The sequence below is a fragment of the Corvus moneduloides genome, chromosome 3 (genome assembly GCF_009650955.1).
Source record: "Corvus moneduloides isolate bCorMon1 chromosome 3, bCorMon1.pri, whole genome shotgun sequence".
In the NCBI taxonomy this organism is placed as follows: domain Eukaryota; kingdom Metazoa; phylum Chordata; class Aves; order Passeriformes; family Corvidae; genus Corvus; species Corvus moneduloides.
In genome coordinates, this window is record NC_045478.1 from 102,321,427 (window position 1) to 102,341,391 (window position 19,965).

General features: G+C 37.3%; 1 protein-coding gene across 5 annotated transcripts in view; it reads right to left on the bottom strand.

Annotated features, from left to right (window-relative positions):
* Positions 1-474: 474 nt before the first annotated feature.
* EPRS1 (glutamyl-prolyl-tRNA synthetase 1) overlaps positions 475-19,965 on the bottom strand; it is a 39,162-nt gene continuing 19,671 nt past the window's right edge. For 2 of the 5 annotated variants that reach the window (XM_032103016.1, XM_032103015.1), the window contains 21 exons: positions 19,352-19,488; positions 18,442-18,649; positions 17,886-17,998; positions 17,140-17,257; positions 16,656-17,027; positions 15,539-15,769; positions 14,626-14,874; positions 13,822-14,052; positions 13,239-13,498; positions 12,191-12,242; positions 11,139-11,348; positions 10,926-10,998; positions 10,090-10,169; positions 9,662-9,763; positions 8,832-8,987; positions 8,515-8,712; positions 7,982-8,155; positions 5,584-5,744; positions 3,766-3,844; positions 1,123-1,187; positions 475-847 (listed from right to left, as the gene is read on the bottom strand). In XM_032103016.1, coding sequence (XP_031958907.1) covers positions 697-847; positions 1,123-1,187; positions 3,766-3,844; positions 5,584-5,744; positions 7,982-8,155; positions 8,515-8,712; positions 8,832-8,987; positions 9,662-9,763; positions 10,090-10,169; positions 10,926-10,998; positions 11,139-11,348; positions 12,191-12,242; positions 13,239-13,498; positions 13,822-14,052; positions 14,626-14,874; positions 15,539-15,769; positions 16,656-17,027; positions 17,140-17,257; positions 17,886-17,998; positions 18,442-18,649; positions 19,352-19,488 — 3,420 coding nt within the window. In that variant the 3' untranslated portion in view covers positions 475-696. The remainder of the gene's footprint in view (positions 848-1,122; positions 1,188-3,765; positions 3,845-5,583; positions 5,745-7,981; positions 8,156-8,514; positions 8,713-8,831; positions 8,988-9,661; positions 9,764-10,089; positions 10,170-10,925; positions 10,999-11,138; positions 11,349-12,190; positions 12,243-13,238; positions 13,499-13,821; positions 14,053-14,625; positions 14,875-15,538; positions 15,770-16,655; positions 17,028-17,139; positions 17,258-17,885; positions 17,999-18,441; positions 18,650-19,351; positions 19,489-19,965) is intronic. The other 3 variants (XM_032103019.1, XM_032103018.1, XM_032103017.1) reach the window with 2 other exon arrangements.

Sequence of the window (19,965 nt, forward strand, 5' to 3'; positions counted from 1 at the left end):
TGGTGAAGCACTGGCACAGGTTGCCCAGAGAAGCTGTGGATTCTCCATCACTGGAAGTGCTCAAGGACAGGCTGGAAGGGGCTCTGAGCAACCTGATCTACTGGAAGATATCCCTGTCCACAGCAGAGGGGTTGGAATGAGGTGATCTTTAAGGTCCCTTCCAAGCCATTCTATGATTTTATGCTTTTATGAAAACATTCCTTGAAAGAGCTGGCTTCAGAGGGAGTTTTCTAAAGGTAGTAAATACTTTGCCTACAGGTGAGCAGCAAGTCTCTATTGAAAAACTTGCAGGTCAGATTAAAAGCAGATGTTTTATGTAGAAAGTAGACGTCAGCACACTAAACTGTACTTAATTTTTATGACATTCTCTCCAACCTTTCAGGCAAATACATCTGCCAAACCAGAAACAAAGATATGAGCAAAGGATGCCTATTCCTCCCCACTGAGCAACACAGGAAAAACCATGACAGTATGTTACAGCTCACAATACATCTTTATTATTGGAGATCTTTACAGAAAAGTCTGTGAATTACTGCTAGCCTAAGACTGACCATTGGGGTGCTGGGTTGTGGTTTATGGCTTTGTCTTTGAATTCTTTAAAAAGTCACAAAACCGATTGAAGTTTAAGGGGCTATCTCAGTCTTATTAAAAAAAGTTCAATTCACAGATAAAGGAGAAGGTTCTTTCACTAGTGATTTAGTAACTACGACCGAAGAGGGTGTAGAACTTGGCAGGGTTTTTGCCGCACACACATCTTGCTCCAGGCTGGAGTTCACGGAGAGGCTGGAAAGGTATGCAGAGGCTTTTTGCTCCCATGGACGGGGCACCAGGCTCAAGATCTTGATCCCTGCAATAAAAGGGTATTTCTAAATAAATATTCATAAATAAATGTTTCTATTAAAAAATAAAAGTGCAATAAAGTGTATTACACATGAAATTTTAAACCCGCATTAACTGTCCTGAAAGTTCCAGAACTAAGGGAAGTAAATATATTGAATTATGCAGGACAGCAAGACTCTGTACATAAGTGTTATACCCAGAGGCATCTTGCATTCCTGTTTTATAGTCAAAACATTTTGATTTTGATCTTGGTACATACTCTCAGGTTCAGTTATATTTTACCTGGCAGTGGTCTTCTTGATCCAATCCTCGCACTCAATTTCCCCACAGAAAGGGATTTGTACAATCTGAAGAGAGGAAGGGAGAGAAAAAAACCCAACAGTTAAACATTGAAAAAGTCACCTTTGTCTCTGGAAGATTCCTAAACCTTCAGATCTCATATACAGATCTCAAACTGGGAAAAGTTCCAATTGTTACGATTGAATTTTAATAGCTCTTTTTCATCAGAGAAGTAGATAAGCACAGTCATCCCTCCACAGTGCAGTATGGAAAATCCTAAACAAACCCAAAGCAGCATTTAAATTTAAACCAACTCTTTTTAACCAAATACACTGGAAAGTATAAACACTATTTTCTCATGAAATGTTCTGTTTTTCAGGAAAAGTTTAAAACTTTCAAACTACTGAGCCAATGCTTGCCTTACACACTGCAAGACAGTGCCCTCCCAACAAAGTTCCCATTTTAATTCCATTACTATGAATTTTCATTTTTTCTGAGCATACATATTTTAAGAAAACAGAACTGCCAACAGCACATTTTTCTGGGGACATGGGGGTGGGTGTGCAGCTTTCGGCTGTTTCCTTCACTTAGCTTAACTTAAGAAAACCAAGAGAGTAAGGCTGAAATGATAATGTCACCCACTCCTCTCAGTACTACTCTTGGCTATTGTAGCAGATCTCTTGCCCCTAGTTTTATATTCAATTTTACTGACTTTTATGTTTTTTTTAAATGACTTTCACAAAGACAATTCAGTTTGCTACCAAGAGGTAGCATTACTGTTAGAAAGACACCCTCTACAGACATTTGAACACGTGTGAAATGCTGATAGCTGAGGGCAACATCAGCTACTAAATTGAGGCTTCATTCATTTTAATTCTACCCAAAGTGTGAATAAGGTTTACCCAGTGTGTCTTTCTTTCACCTAACTTACATTCTTACTGCAAAATTCTCAATTTGCCATTAACTGGAACACACCTTTATTAGACTTCACTGTACAGTTTCACTTTCTTGGAACTAAAAAAAGGAACTATTACCACTCTTCTACACTGTTCTTGCATTAACCTTTTGTTAGTGAAATGAAAAACAGGCCAAATTTTTAAAGAGTTAAGAGTCTGCAACTCCATTAAAGGAAAAACAGCAACAGCAATTAAACAGGAGCACTGCATCTTACAAATTTTCCTCTTAAACAGTAGCCAGTGCTAACAGAATGTAATTTCAAGTAATTCAGAATACATATGCTATAAAATTATGTTAATACAACAAATATAGGTAGAGAGTGAAACAAACACAAAATGACACATTTTTTCAATATTTTTTCAATTCAGATATGCAGCTCATAACAAATTTGTACCACCTAAATACCAAAATGGTGGAAGTATTCAATGTAAAATCTAAAATTATTTGTTCACATCTCCAAGCTTGACTACATTTAGATTAGAGTTCTCAGCGTTATGAAAATAGCTGAATTCTCTTTGTCATATCTAGAATCTAGCTGCACACAACAGTGAGTGTTGGACACTGAAGACCAGGCATTTTACTCTCTCCACATATGTACTGCATCTCTTAAGACTTCTTTTAAAAGAGCTTATGTTGTCCTCAGCCGTTTCATTGTCTTGAAAAGAGTCAAGCATCATTTCAGAGTGCTTTTTAAGTCAGAAGTGAAAGACACATGCTGGCACATCTTGAACTCATAACACATGAGAGCAGTAACACTAGCTGAACATCCGTGCACAGCACAATTATGTGTTAAGTAAAGACTAAAGACTTGTGGTTTAGTTATGTGGAGGAAAATAAGGCAGTACCACTATACAGAGAATGTCTAAGACAGGTACATCTTCAGATTGTCAAGCATGCTAAATGAGTCTCTCCTCTGAAGTTCATCATTATTCCTTTAAATATTGTTCTAAATTGAATTTAAGTGCAATAGAAATACAAGAAAATAGTATAATGGAAGGTCAAGGCTAACCAGGAATAACTTAAAACTATTTTTGAAGTTTAACAGAGTACTTATGGATTCTTGGCACTGGTACGTTTTTCATCAGGAATTTTGAAATGTTCAGAGTCGATCTAATTGGTACACAACCCCCCGATCTCTCCTTATAGAATACACAACCTTACTGACTAATGTTGGGGATCCTGTCTCTTGAACACACTAATCTAAACATATAAATTATTTCCCAACCTGACCTGTGACAGAATTTCAGGCTTAAAAAATTCTGTCAGTGGATCTTTGTAAAAGAAACAGCAGCTCAGTTCTGTACTGAAGGCTTAGCCTCTCATCTGAACTTCAATACTTTTTCCCAGATGTCTCAATCAGTAGAGCTCACTCATCCACACGATGGGTAATTGTTACTATCAACCCAAGGAGGTTTCTGACAATGTACCCGATGGCTTCTACTCAGGTCATAAGGGTAAAACTTCCTTGACGTAAACAGCTTGGACTTCAAACTCTTACCTGGACCTTTATATGAGACTTAATAAGTGTTTTGTCACTGTTTGCATTAGAATAATGACAGTGAGGTTATTGTGACCTGAATGAAATGTTTACATCACTCTGTATTAAAAGCATATTCTGATAAAACCATTACTAAGATAAGGGCTAGAAAGGGTGTGAAGCACAAGAATAGAAGTAGTAAATTTCCTTACTTTTCCTGAATCAAGCTCTTTTTGAAAGTCCTCCATATTATTGGCCACCACCATATGACTTTTTAGGTCCTCGGACGCTCTAAGAGAAGGAAAAAAAAATTAAATCAGGGCAGATTTATTCACATAAACTCACTGGCCAAACGAGCTGAGTTTACAGAGTCAGTCAAAACAAAAGGTTACAAAAAGAGCTATATCTTCATTAGAATCTTCCGAATCAGGATATGTCTTTCTACCACTTCTCCTCTCAAACAGATAAAACTTTGATTAATTGGTGATGATGGGATGCTCTTCAGATTGCTGCACATTTCACTGTGTTAATTCACACTGTTGTGCATGTCAGCTAAACACTGACCCGAAGCAGACAGAAATAAATACTATAGATGCATATTTTTCTTTTAAAATTATTTTCTAAATCTAAATCACAAGATGTTTTTGAACGTGTTAGATCAGGTCTCTGCTGTGAGAGCACCTGCTTGTGTTTTCCATGCAAAACTATCAGTGAGGAGTGCTCTTTGCTATCCCTTTTCTCCTCAAAATAGTGCTACTTTTCTCCTGTGTTTCGCTTTCCATCTGCTTGAATGTGTTTATTGATTTAGTGTTATGCAAACTGCAATGAAACAGGATCCGTCTAATGATCTCCAGCCAGCTATGGAATATATCCCAAACAATTTAAATACAAACCAACCCCCAGCAGCAATACAAGGTACCTGTCACTGATCAATAGGTAAAAATATTCTGCCTGTAAACAATTTGGATGACCAGAGAAGGAAATAGAAAAGCTTATCTGCTGCAGCACTGCATCAACTCCCTGTTCTTCTCAGTGGACTTATGAGCAACAATCTGCTCTCAGACCTGTGAGGGACTTTGACGTTTGCAATAAGGGCAAAAAACAGTTCCGAAAGTATTTGATTGCTTACAAGAAAACAATCCTGTGAAGGTCAATAGGGTCTTAAAATACACTTCTGAACATAGAACTTCAGCTACTGAAGTTTCTTGGACAGCTTTGTGTCTTTCAAAATTCCACACCAAAAGCATCTTTCATGAATAAGTCCTGTACATAGGATCATGGAATTATTTAGGCTGGAAAAGACCTCTAAGATCATTGAGTCCATCCACCAAGCCAACACTGCCAGGCCCACCACTAAACCACACCCTTAAGCACATCTGAATGTTTTCTGAACACCTCCATGAATGGGTATTCCATTACTGTGCTGGGCAGCATGTTTCAATGCTTGACCACCCTTTCAGTGAAGAAATTTTTTACAATATCCAATCTAAACCTCCCCTGGCTCAACTTGAGATCATTTCCTCTTATTCTGTCACTTGCTACTTGGGAGAAGAGACCAATTCTCATGTGACTACACCCTCCTTTAAGGCAGTTGTAGAGAGTGCTAAGGTCTCCCCTGAGCCTCCTTTTTTCCACGACAAACAACTCCAGCCCCCTCAGCTGCTCCTCACAGGACTTGTGCTCTACACCCTTTACCAGCTCTGCTGCCCTTCTTTGGGCAGTGCTAGGTCATTGGGACCTATTTATGGTCTATTTATGGTGCATTTGCTTATCAATAATACACATGAACTCACTGAAGTATTTTTTAAAATAAGTTCACAACCTTTTACCTTCCATTTCATAAGAAAAACAGGCAACTTCTATTGCTGTATGTGAAGAGGTTTAAGAGGCAGAAAATTACACGTTGCAAACAGGAAGATGAGCCTAACTTGTCTTCCTCCACAGAAAAACCATTAATGTGTAACCATTAATTCTGACAGGTAAAGTGCATCTGTGATTAGCACAGTCATTTACTGTAACTCTCAATTTACCTGCTGTAAAGGTTTGCATGGATCTCCTCCAAGATCTGCTTAAGTTTCTCTTCCGCCTCATGTTCAGACAATGTCAGCTTCTGCCCTGTGTCTCTTCTAACAGCCACAAACTGTTGGCTCTTCATGTCTCGTGGTCCCACTTCAACCCTGACTGGGACACCCTTTGTGGAAAAGAAAAAATGATAAGTTATGATGAAGAAGTAATTCTCAGAAGAGTTCATTTTCTCTCTCTCTCTGTAGCTTTTTGTTTGTTTGTTTTAAAGTCCAGTCTTAATACAGACTCACTTCACAAATTTAAGTTTCTTTGAAAAACAAGTCACCAAATATTCCAAAGCTTTTATGCATTTCTGTCTTTCCCAACCACAATCTCTTCACTTGTGTATTCTACCTTGCTTCACTAGCTCGGAGACTTCGTCAGTGCCAACATTCAAGTAATACTGAAGCACCACTGAAAGTGAACTAAGTTATCCCACATATTGCAAATCAAATTTCTTAAGTCTGAACAATTAAGACTTCTATAGTAATTATAATGTTCTAGTTCATCCAGTAATACATTTAATTCTGTTTTCACAGAATGCTTTCAACAGCATTTCAACAGCATTCAACAGGTGTTGTATTAACAGCAAACAGCAAAAGTTCTGTTAAATACAGCCCCAGTATCAACATTAATTGCATAGGATATTTGACTACAAACAGCTAAGTGCTTTAGCAAAGCTTTTATGCTTTATAAACTTTGGTGATAAGATGTAATTTCTCATTTCCCATATACCATCAGACAAAAAGATTTTCCATTTTACTGGAAAGAGTCAGTTAAGAGTCTACTGTGTAACTTACTTTCTCTACGTCCTAACACGTATCCCAAAATGTAAACATTCTTTCACAGGAAATGAGAAGAGTAAATGCAAATGTATTTTGGAGGTTCTTTTCCCTTCCTCAAAAGAAATTGAATCAGTAAGTTTGTAAGCTAAAACCATTCCACAATGTTCAAGAGATGAACAGGAGAATCCCAAGCTTTCTATGCATTGTGTGCTCTGGAATCTCCTCCAGTTCATGGATTCCAAATGATTCCCTATACTCCCCCTCCCCCCACTACCTTAATTATGCTAAAAAGGTGAATAATACAGTAAAATCCATCTGAACAGTGAACTATCTACTACTGCTACAAAGCTACATGAAAAGCCATTCAAAACTGTTATTAACAAGCAATTCAAATGGAACATTCTGGTTTATGACCCACAAAACGTTATCTCCACAATAGAAACTTAGAAGAAAGTATCCAGTACTTTTAATTAAGTAGTATTAATTGTAATAGTACTAAGTGAAAGAATACCTCATGGTCACCCAGGAAGATTTCCCAAGAAAGCAATGGTAATACCAGACATTACAAAAGAAGTACCAATGACTTGCTTTTTTTAGGAAGTAACATCAGAAATCTGCTAAGCTAAAAAGTACATAAGGCAAAATATTTTCCAGTTAATTCTTGTACTTCTTATTCCAGCACCTTTGTATTTTTTGTATGAAATTCCTCATACACCCAATAAAAGGAGTGTACTGTTCCTGCAATTAGCCTGAAGATGCAGTTTAGGTATTATGCTGGACACATTAGCAGATTTTATAAAAAACATCTAGTTTGTCCCATGCTGTGCCTCCTTGAAAAACCTAATTTTATTTAGGAAGTTTTCCAACATGGATGCATGGTACTAGAGCTCCATTAAAAAAAAAACAGGTTACACAAAGGGAAGAGAACTTGGAGACAATGGGAACTTGGAACAATTTTGGGTCACCTCTATCATGTTACTTTGCAGATTAACACATTGAAACTAATTTTAAATTCAGAACAAAAATGCAATTCTGTAACATCACTCAACACATCACTCAATTTCTAATTACCATTATTACCATTGTTTCATTCTGCTTGCTATTTTTGTTTTATAAAAGCCTCTTACCCTGGAGGTAGCAGAACTGTTCCTCTCAATTACTATGTGAAGGAACACGGCAATTTTGAAACAAAAAAATTGCTCCTTTCTTTGCTGACACTACAGGTTTATCTTCTCTGTTCCACTGTATGCACAGAAGGCACTGCTGTGAGCCAGGACACACTGCAGTATTAGTGCACGTTTTTAAACATGCAAGTAATTTATGCTATTAATTTAAATTTCTAGGTATATAAGTAGAGCCTTGGAAGTTTAAAAATCCCTAATGACATGCAAATCCTAGCAAACAGAACAAGTCTCAGAAAACACCTTTTCTTCATTTATTAATGAAAGCAATCACTGATTATTAAGCAGCAATTCTTAATTTACAGAACACATTTGCCTTCAGAATATAAGGCACACATAGCATACCTCATATATACCCCTCACCTAAGCTTCAAAATACCTTCTGGAAAGAAATGTACCTTAAGTTCCCAGTGGTTGAACTTCCAGCCAGGTGAGTAGTTGTCTCTTAAATCAGCCCGGACACGGATGCTGACAGCAAGCAGCCTGGTACGATATTCATTACATTTCTTCAACAGAGCCTCTCTGTCCTCTTCAGAAAGGGAGTTTGTGATACCACAGGGAATAATTACAACCTGCAATAGAACAGGACATGTACTTTATGCTACAAAAAAATCAGCTCACAGTTATAAAGAACTTAAAACCAATATTGTGGCCTTATATTCCAGTAATTTCTTTCATGCTCTCAGAAGTAAAAGATACATTTCCCTTTTCATACTAATGACACAGATAACATTACTTTACATGGATGGGCTATCAAAAGGGACTTATCCACCACAAGTATCCTAATGATTTGTATTAACTTCATACAGCTACTCCGTAACTAGACAGCTCCATCCTATATTAAGTCTTCCAGCTGCCTGATACGAAATGCTCATGAATTCCAAGACAAGAAAGGAAAATAAACTACCTAATTTGAGGCATTTTTACACACCTGAATACAGGCTACACGAGGTGGGAGTACCAATCCCATGTTATCTCCATGAATCATTGTCATTACACCAATAGTCCGAGTTGTAATGCCCCAGGAATTCTGATAAGCAAACTGTTTTTCTCCTGGTTTCTTGGGATCTTCAAATACAATTTCAAACATCTTTGAGAAATTCTGCCCTAGATGATGCGATGTTGCTCCCTGAAATAGATGCACACAGAAAATTCTATTCAATGGAAAGTTAAGTCTATCAAGCATCAGTTTAAATATTTCATCTTCCTATATTTAATGAAAAAAAAAATATTTTAATAGGTAAATACCTGGATAGCTCTTCCACTGGCAGATATAAATGCCTCTAAAGTGGTTGTATAATCCCCCCCAGCAAATTTCTCCTTCTCTGTCTTCCTTCCTTTCACAACAGGTATTGCTAAGAGATCTTCATATACCCGAGCATAGAGATCAAGTATCTGCAGCACCTGTGAGGAACAAACTGTCTTCAGAATTACTCAGTATTTTCCATTTGTTACATCGTGAAATATTTTTACATGACAGAGTCTGAAATCTTAAAAATCTAACACTTTTTCAAGACTTTGTTTAAAAACTAAGATTTCTTCAATTACTTTAAACTTTGGATGTTATTTTCTCTGAATCAAAAAGCAACAACTATAAGTCATGACAGAAAACAAGAAGAGTCACAGCAGAAATGACAGGCCAAGAGTCATATTGACCTCTAAATTCCACCTAAAAGCCTGAACATCTGCTACATAAAGATATGCCACAACACTCAAATGAAACATGTGCCTTTTGGGCAAGGAAGTGTTAAAACTCCTAGCAGTAAATATGTGAAGGCATTATTTAAATTTTTAAGGAAAATTGATTTTTAAGTATTTTTAAGAAAAATAATTTTAAGGAAAGTACACACTATGCATCACACTCTTCAAACTCCCCATACTGTTTGTAGAGACTGAAGCCTCAGAAGTGGGCTACATCTGAGGAAAAAAAAGGGTTCTATTATACTTAGCATTTTTCACAAGGTCTCCCAAAGAAAAGAAGAAAGATTTCTATGAGGTCCCAGTGCAAAGATTTGTTTGCATTGCTATGGAGTAAGGTAACTTCCTGAAAGGAAAAGCACCAGTGCATTTGTTTTTACCTCCTCTGCTGCCTCTTCATATGTTGCAAATGCTGTGTGACCCTCTTGCCAAAGGAACTCACGAGTGCGAAGGAAAGGCTGGGGATGTTTGAACTCCCAGCGCTGGAGGGGCAGAAGTAAAAAACTTTAACACTATGAAGTGTCAAATGATTGTTAAAAATAACGTTTATAAGCAAGTATTAGAAAATTCTCAATAAAGATAAAAGAGCCAACTATTCAGAGATTTTTAGATAATATAATCAACCACATACATTGATAAAGAATGTCTTATTAAAAACGCTGAGAAAAACAAATCATATAAACCATGGCAGTAATTTTGCCTTGAAATATGTGCTGTGATCAGTATGATCATGCCAAGCCCCCAGAGAATAACTGTCCTACACCACACTTGTGGTAAGAAGAGGTACTCAGAAATTGTGTACACATACCACAACACTGCACCACTGATTAAGCTTGATTGGAAGATCCCTGTGTGACTGCACCCACTTTGCATAGGAAGGATACATGACTGTAAAAAGAAAGCAGCTTTGAGTGTCCACACAATAAAGACATTTATGTCAAACTTTTCTTTTTGCTACAGATAAGCTTAACATTCTCTGCTGTGAGTACTATGATTTTATGTTAATTTCCTTTAAAATACATTTTTTGTCTTAATACGTAGTATTTTCAAAGGAGTACTTTCACTTCATCCTCAGTCTCTGCAAAAGAGCTTGGTTGCTGCTGCTCAAAGTACAATCCAAAGCTTATTATTCAATGACACTGTGTTTGAGTCACTGGCTTACAGTACGGTAAATACACCTGGATTCACAAATAGGAATTCACTGACCTCAAGATTTCAGGATGCTATACTAGACCTGACTCAATTAAAAACTCATTCAGCCTCAGATCTTAAAATGCTGGTTTAAATTACTCAGATGAACAGTCAAAACATATGCAAAACTGAAGTGAATTATGAGTTTAAAAAATTTTCTTATAAACACTATAAACCAAACAATCAGAAGTGTTTTCAGACAAAGTAAGTCAGTCTTCAGGATAGTAATTAAAAAAAAATCCTGAAGTCTGCATTTCCTAGAAGAGTCTACTTAAGGGAACATACATTTGCTATAAGCAGCAGCAAAATTAGGTAATTTTCCCGAAGAGTTACAGAAAACATTCTGAAAAATGGGGGCTTCCACTTTTCAAAAGGGATTCTTGTCTATCAGCTATACTACACCTAAAACTTTACATGTAAGTTCACAGCCAAACTACATGAAAAGAGGCCTACCTGTTTCACTTGTGGGACGTATAGCAATTGGTTCAGCCAGCTCTGTTTTCCCAGACCTTGTGACCCAAGCAACCTAAAAGAAGGAGGAAAAAAAAATCAAACAAAACAAGTTTGGAAAAAAATCCTCCAACCCTAAACTGGCTTTCATACCCAGCTGCAGACTAAGTGGTTGGGTTTTCTTACAGTCAGATTAAAATGGATTTTGAAGCATACCTCAGGAGCGAAGTCAGCAATATGAGACTTCTCTGTCTCGAGGGCAGCCTGGGACACGAACATGGGGAAGTAGCAGTTTTCAACTCCAAGTTTCTTGATCTCTGCATCGAAGAAGTCTTTGATAGCTTCCCAAATAGCATGAGCCCAAGGACGAAGAATGTAACAGCCACTCACATCATAGTATTCAATCATCTCTGATTTTGTGATCACCTTACAAAAGATAAATCAGATGCTGAAGTTCCAGTTTGTACACAGAGAACATTCAGTAATTCAAGTGTGTGTCATGCAATTCAAGAAAAGTCTCCTACTTAAAAGTGCTCAACTTGTTAGCAGCTAATATATACTTTAAGGTAGCTAGAGAACACTCACCAGGAACATTAAGTTTAATAACAGTTGTGAAAAATGTGAACACTTAACTAAAATTGAATTTCATTAATCCAAGTAAGAGACTACAGCTAATTTCCAGGAACCAAAAAACTGCACTTTTGTAAGAAATGTCTCTAGCTCATGTCAGAACAGATTCCTTAGAGTACAGGCAAAAATTATACTACTGAGAGGAAATGTATACCACTGACACCTATTTCCAATCTCTCATAACAAGACTAATCAAAACTAATCATCTCTACTCTGGTTGTTTTCAATCTCACAAGCCAGCAAAATTGTTCAGTATCAACAGATATTAACTTCTGTTATGCATCACCTTGAGTCGAATTAAAACTCTCAAGTCTGCAAAATTCCTAACATTTCAATTAAGTTTTGTACACTTAACAAAAGAGGAATCCAGGTATGAATCAAGAAAATCATATATATATATATTATACATATGGGGTTGGGTGGTTGACACTCAACCTTTTTACAGTTTCTTAAATTTATTCAGTTCTTTAATCAAAGGCACCTCTATTTAAGACCACGATAACAATGTAAGATATAAAAAAGAGCAAGTACTTTGCTTTTTATTAAAAAAAAAAAACTTAAACAGAAATACGTAAATCCCAAACAGACCTTGACTTTAAACAGAATGAAATAATTAATTCAAATTGATGTGCACTTACCTGAGAGAACCACTCAGAAAGATTTTCTTCTTTTTTAGCTTCTAGACCCAGCCTATGGTATGACAAAAGAAACAGATTTTTGCTGTTCAGCATTTAGCAGTGAAATTTATCCTAACCCTTTCTTTTTTCTCTTTTTTGGGAGGGCAGGAGGTATGGCATAATAAGGTGGAACAGAATGTTTTAGTTTTGCATCAAAAGGCCAAGTTTTGGCTGAAGGGAGTTAATAGTATTTCCTCACCCTAACAAGAATATTTAATAAGAACAGCTCCATTTTTTTACTACTGTTTGAACCCTACTAATTCTCACTATGAGGTTATCAAAGAACCTCACAATGACACATTAAAAAGAAACAATCACCAGTAACCAGTAAGAACCTAAGATTAACCAGACCTGTGTGTAAGCTGTTTTACTCTTTATTTTAAACATTTCTTACCCTACAATTTCAGGAAAGGTATGCAACTTGAATTCACCATTCATGTGAATGTCAGTCACACTGTTTGAGACAGAAAACTGACCCTACCATCAAAATGAAGATAAGCAATTAAACTACAGGATTCTAAAGAAGGCTAACTCACCAGACTCAAATGACAGAAGACAAAAAGTAAAGGTTTTATATCTCTACAAACAGAGAAGTTTAAAAGGTGGGAAATACTTTTTTTTTTCTGGCATTATTACTATACAAAATAACCACACCTCTGTCTCTAATATATGATTTATGTATATGAAACATGAAATACATAGTGCTGCATAATACATGCTGTAAAAAGACCTCTAAACTTTCAGCAAGACACAGCACCACATTTATAGAAGCAAATAATGAAGCACAGAAAGTTCTCAGTGACAGTAACAGTACAGGATGCGGAGGTACAACTGACACTAAATAAACTTTGGTAACCTGCTTTTGGCTTGATCTTGAACATGAAAATCAACAGTTATTCTTCAAATGTCCACACTTTCAAGTGAAATGAGACACCTATCAAACTCTAAATCTGAACAGAGGTAGACAGTTGATGTTTCTATCCAGAAAGATTAAAGATTGCATCTTTACCTGGTTTGTTTCTTAGGGCCTTGGCCTTCTCCTGATCCATTCGATGAGCGCTCATTACCACTCTGCCCTTGCAAAGGTTCTTTTTTAGGGCCATCATTTTGCTTCTGTTGCTTACTCTGCTTTTCAGACTTGTTCTCCTTCTCTTTCTTCTTTTTGTCATCTCCATCACTAGCAGACACTGGTTTATAGTCAATTCCTGCAACAGACTTATACTGGGCCTTCAATTGAAGAAGTTCTTTAACAGCCACATCTATCTTTTCCTTGAAGGACAAAAAGAAAAAAAAATTTAGAGAGAAATCACAGGAATAATATGACTCCATCAAAAAAACCAAGATAAAAGATCTATATGGCACTATGGACATTTGCACAGTGTTAGGGGAAAAATGTGCAAAAGCTGGTACTTTAATGTGTTAACATTTTAAAGGACAGGAATAATTTTAAAAGTACAACCACATCTCAGAATTCAAATGCTGCCTATTCTAAAGATACATTTCTAATTCCCATAATCGCACTGAATTTCAAAGAGATTTTTAGATTTAAATACATATATTACATTTTTGCACTACAGTGTATATGTTATTACCTTGTCTGCTTTTTCTGCTTTTAATCTCCTAACTTCGTCTCCTTGAAGAGCTACTTTGCTAAACAGGGCTTTAGCTTCAGGAGTGTCTGGACCACTGGGTACTGTGTTTGATGTCTGAGGCAAAGCCCCCTGAGCTGCTGGTGGATGTCCTGGCTTGTACTCCTGCCCAGTCTTCTCCTTGTAGTCAGCTTTTAGAGAAAGGAGGAGTTTCACTGCTTCATCTATTTGATCCTGTGTGGAGGGCAAATAGCAAGATATACTGGTGAGAATTAAAGAGAGAACTGACCAGAAGCATTGATTATCAGGCTATGAAACCAAGCTAACCAAACAACAAAATAGCCCCCCAAAAAACAGCCCAGCACCAAAACCAATTCTGCAAGGTAGAAATACAGGCAGAAAAAAACCTCCCAGAAGCACCTAAAAAACGGCAGGTTTGTCTCGTGTTCTTTTCCCCAGCCATCACTGAATCTGTCAAGTTTTGAAAAGTCTTGCTATTGCTGCAGCACACCAGATATTTAAACAGTCACTTGTCCCAAATACAGCAGAGAAAGTAAAATACATTAAAACCTTCTGCAAGGTTGACATCTGCCATGCTCGAACCTGTATGTCTACATATGAGAGGTGAAGTTTGACTTTGTATATCTGAGTCAAGAAAGTATTCAGCATCAGAACAGTCTTGTTTGGCATTATCAGAGCATGCATGACCTGGACCATAGGGGAATTTGATCACTGCTTGGTGAAAGATTTCCCCCCACTGGCAAAATGTTTTCAGTGTTACAATTGCTCACTCCAATGCTATTGTACCTTGGAAGCTTTCTCTGCCTTGAGTCTGCATACCACCTCCCCTTGCTCAGCTACAGTATCATAAAGTGCTTTGCCATGCACTAAGCTACAGGTTGCCAAGTTACTGCAGCAGACAGGAGATGGAAGTGCAGTAGAAGATATACAAGGAGGGGTTGAGGGTGGATTTCCAGGCTTGTACTCTTGACCTGTCTTTTGTTTATACTCTGCTTTTAGGCTTAAAAGAATTTTCACAGCCTCATCTATTTGTTCCTGAAGCAAGAGAGAAAGAACAGCAGTTGCAGATAAGGGTAGAAATAACAGAGGTGTAACACAATAGCTGAGATAACACAAACTTTACTAGAATGGCACTAACACAGCTGTTGTAATAAAACTTCTAGAGCTATCCTGCTAGTATAAGTTCCCATTATTAAGTTCTGTGGTAAAACTTTTTAGCCAGAATACCTACAAGTTGTACACCAAAGGACCAAATCAGGCCAGATATGTAAGGGCTGATTCCTGTGCCATGAAAGCCTCCCATTTAGGTGGCTTAGTCCCCTCTAGTTATAGCAGTCCATGAGTTGCACACTGGAGAATAGCAGCAAATACACAGACTCTGAATAAAGAATGGTTCTTTGGTCATCATCAAATAACTCCCAAATTTATTATCGCCCTTCTGGCTCCAAGTTACAGCCTTCTTTCAAGTTAATGCCTGTACTCTGCTTCACTTATCCCGTATCACTAAAAAAAGAACTTATTTTCCATGCACTAACACAAAACTCATGCAGTCAGCCATATCATCAGCTCAAGATAATTTGGGAAAGCACTTCATGGAACTTGCTTATATTTTGCTCCTCAAATTTCACAAAACCTGCCATTGGGTTTTAGTCTAAACTGAAGACATTGTTCCGCTCAGAAGTATCCACAGGTAGAACACCTTTGAAGCTTTCTCCGATTTAAGCTTGCGGACCACTTCTCCTTGTTGAGCTACTTTGCTGTACAGAGCCTTGCTGTCTACTGGACATGGGGATGGAAGAGTGGGAACAGGAGAACACTGAGGAGGGACAAAGACCACAGGTGGGCTTCCAGGCTTGTACTCCTGGCCTGTCTGTCTCTTGTATTCTGCCTTTAGGGATAAAAGGACTTCCACAGCAGCACCTATCTCATCCTGAAAGAAGAAAGGAAAGGGCAGAAAGAGGGAGGAACAAAGATACAGAGACATAAGACTCTCCAGTGTACCATAAATACTACCATAAAAAGATCTGCAGTCTATGTGCACCTATTCCATTTCCTCAAGTACTTAGTAGAGCTGTTCAGAGAAGTTTTCTCTACTATTTTCCTATTTTAACAAAGTAACTCCTCTTATGGGATATACAACCCTAACTGTCCTAAGTAAAATTATAGCAATAAATTAACTTAGATCTTCCAATTTATTTAGATTTTATGGTCCCACCAAGACACTACTACTACTAACATTATTCAACCACCAGGCAAACAAATGTTATTTCCATCTTTTCTTGTTCTGCATTAGAAAGAAAGGAAATAACACAGCTAATAGTAGCTACATTTGCCAGGTACAGTTACAGAGAGGTAGATGTCTCAAGAACATCTGTAGTATTTGGATCTTTCCTTTCTGGTTTTGGGGCTTTGTTTTAAGGTCTAACCAGAAACAATCCAAACCTTTAAAGTCACATAATTTGACCATATTGAGTTAAACAAATGCAGAAATGCTGCAGGGCATTTTAATTCCAAGGACCCAAGCTGGATACCTAATCAGCTCATGATGTGGGGTGAATCCTGTCCATATTTCATAGCAGCAGTCTAAGAAATATGGGAATTCACTTGCATCCTTATGAATACTAACACAAACTTGGTCATACAAATCTAACTGAAGAAGTAAGTATTGGAAAACACAAGTTTTGACAGAACAGAGCCCAGTCCAAATGATGACCACTATGGAAACCTGGATCCATAAGCACCCATTCACCTCCACAGACACAGAACAATGGGCTATGCAAACCCAGACAAAACCAAAAGATTAGTTTAATCATCACCTTAGATGCTTTCTCAGCTTTCAGTTTTCGGACCACTTCTCCTTGTTCTGCTACTTTATCATACAGAGCTTTACTGTCCAGGGTACCAGAGGTCTCAAGCTTTGATGACTGTGCAGTTCCAGATACTGGAGGATTTCCAGGCTTATACTCCTGGCCTGTCTTCTCTTTGTATTCTGCTTTCAAGGCCAGCAGTTGTTTCACAGCTTTATCAATATCTTCCTTTGCTGCTTTCTTAGCCTTCAAGTCACGAACTACATCACCCTGTGCAGCCACCTTGTTGTAGATGATCAGGTGACCTTCAGACATAGTACAGGCTGGAGGAGAGGCATGTCCAACAAGTGGAGCAGATTTTCCTTTTACAGCTGAACTAGCCTTAAAAAAAACAAACAACCAAAAAACCCACAAGTATTCAGCATGATAATCTTGTACAACAATAGATACATAGTAAGACATCTTTTGGTACTTTTCTAAATCACCAGTTTACCTCTTTCTTTGCAGTTTCAGCTTTGGTCTTCTCTTTTGACCCAGATGTTGGCATTTCCTTAGTGTGTCCATCAGGGATGTAAATCAAAATGCATGGGGCATCTTTACAGCTGTAAGGACTATAAAAAGATTTATAGAAAACACAACAGTAAAGGAAATACAAAATAAATGTCAAACATTTATTGAAACAAGTGAGCTACTTTCTAAAAGATGCTCTTGCACAACTGCAGATTTATCTTTGTACAAAGCTGTAGTTGCCCAAATTTACATAATTGGGGATCTGCACTGATTCCTCTTACATACAAGTTCTCCTTTTTTTAATAATATTTATGAGTACGTTTATGCTATAATTGCATGTAGATGTTTAGATAGCTTGTTGAAGAAGTGTTACAATTAAGTAGTACGTGTACACTCTAATTGGAAAACCGCCTGCTTTATTTCATAGCACTGCTCCTTAATTTCTATACTTCAAGTCACAACAAAACCATGACCTCTTTACCAAGTCCAGGTCAGCTCGGGTGCACCAGAAGTGCCACGTACTTAGCTTAAGACAGTTAGAAGAGGCAGGAACACACAGAATAAAAGCCATGCCAGTCCACAGAAATATTCCACTGAAAGATCATGGTAAAGGCAAAAATATTTGCAGGAGACATTACTCTTGCCAACGTGTGAGTGTGAAAACACTAAAACACTGCAAGCTAAAGCAAATTCTGTGAAGTCTGTTTAGGCCATTCTCAGGTAGCTTACCTCACTGGCTCATAGGGCTGATCACAAATGAAGAATCCTCTCCTCTGAAGTTGTATGATGTCTCCTTTTTTTAACTCCTTAAGGCACGGATCACCCAGCATCAGTTCTTCTTGCTGTAAGTGTTAAAAGAAATCAGTCCATGTCTAACAGAGCAAAGGAGTCGTAAGAAATACAGTAGAGCTGTAGAAAGATAGTGGTGATTTTCTCCTTTTCAAAGTGTCAAAATGTTATTTAATTCCAGCAGCAGAACAAGTACTAGCAAGAAGATGCCATATCATTAAGAATGTATCAAGACAAAAACTCAAACTATTAATCTCAGATGTGTAAAAGCCAGGTAACACTTAAGAATAAACAAGAGTCATATTTTAATTTTGAAATTATGGCAGGTTACATGGAAACATGGAAACCAGACCCACCAGCATGATTTACTTGTTTGACAAAAAACCAATAAAATTTTAAAAAGAGTAACTAGAAACAGTGAATGTTAAAACAGACAAACAAACATACAATCATACAAAAGTTTCATGGAATTAAAGGGGACAAAAAGATAACTCACCTTGCTGTTTCGGTTGACATACTGCTTGAAGTCTTCATCTTTACCTAGAACTGGCTTAGTGATCAGATGCTCATAACTAACACAGACAGTTGGGATGAGGGGTGCACGTGGAGTTTCTGCCAACCAAGTGATCTTGGTAGTTTTTTTGAAGTCCTTATTATCTAAGTTCAACTTGGCATTGATGGACACAATTTTTCCACTTGAATTTCTACAGGAAAACAGAAATTTCAAGAGTATAGCCTAAATGATCAGTTCTGATTCAATACTACAAAAAAAAGTGTTCAGAGTTCATTTTTGAAGTGTGAATCATAGAAAATGAAAGAGTGCATTCACTCCTGTTGAAGTTCTCCTTTAATTCTGTTTTCTTAAATATCAGTGTAGAGTAAAAAGCATGGGAAAAGAATCTTTACATATTTATGTTCTCTATGAGCTCACCCCATTCTGCCACTGTCTCAACACAACCATTTCAGATACTATGATGACATTAATATTCTTCTTCCCCACCTCAACAGCTGTGCAACTGAAACTGTGACAGGTTTAGCTTCTCAGTATGCAAAAGCAGTATTTGTTATGGGCTGAAAGTTGTTAAAATTCCAGGTGATTTTTTTCTGTCTGAAAAAGCTGTTTCACAGTGGCAATATTACCATAGAATCATGGAGAGCACTAGATGAGTAAGACATGCAGTATTAGGACTGACTAATGATTTCAAACCTGAATCTACAGTAAAATACACTCGATGCTAAAATGCAGTTTTGTGGCATATTTCAAAGTAGATTTATACATATAGAATCACAGGATGGACATACATGGCCAACCACTAATACTTTACTGTTATAAGCTTCTTATTAAAAGAAAAATGGACAAAAAGCTGAAAAGAAAATTTAATTTCATCTGCCAGTAAACAGGTTACCTGTTTAATTTGGTGATGATGATATTGCCCCAATTTATGAATGTAACCACCTCTCCCTCCGCCAGGGTCTCTGCATCTGCGCCCTCGATCAGGACTCTGGAGCTGTACCACACAGGCTTCAACCCAACGTCAGCATTCTGTGAATAATGGTTTACATTTCAGAGACAACTGATGAAGACAGAAGATGGACAATAACAGTAATGCAAAACTACAATATTCTTCCACAACTCCCTCTACTTTCTTGTTCACAGGTGTTGCATGTGTTCCCCTGACAGTACACTCCAAAAATCCACTGGTAGCACATCCCGTTTCCTTAAGGTCCTTACATCTTTAAGATCTCTCAGGTAAACCCAAAGTTCTACTCAAGTTTCCATTTTGCTAGGCAAATTCCCTCCAAAACTAATTTCATAATCTCATTTTTGCTTTTTCATGCAGTTAATATGGGAATATATACAGAGCTTCCTCTAGCTGCATAGATTTGTAAATACAGAAACCAGCACTACATCACTTAAAAAATACTCAGCTTTAAAGTATCTCAACAACTGAGATAAACTTTTATTTTTTAAAAAGGCTGACAGCTGTCAGTTCAGACCTTTTCAGCTGGTCAGGAGTAG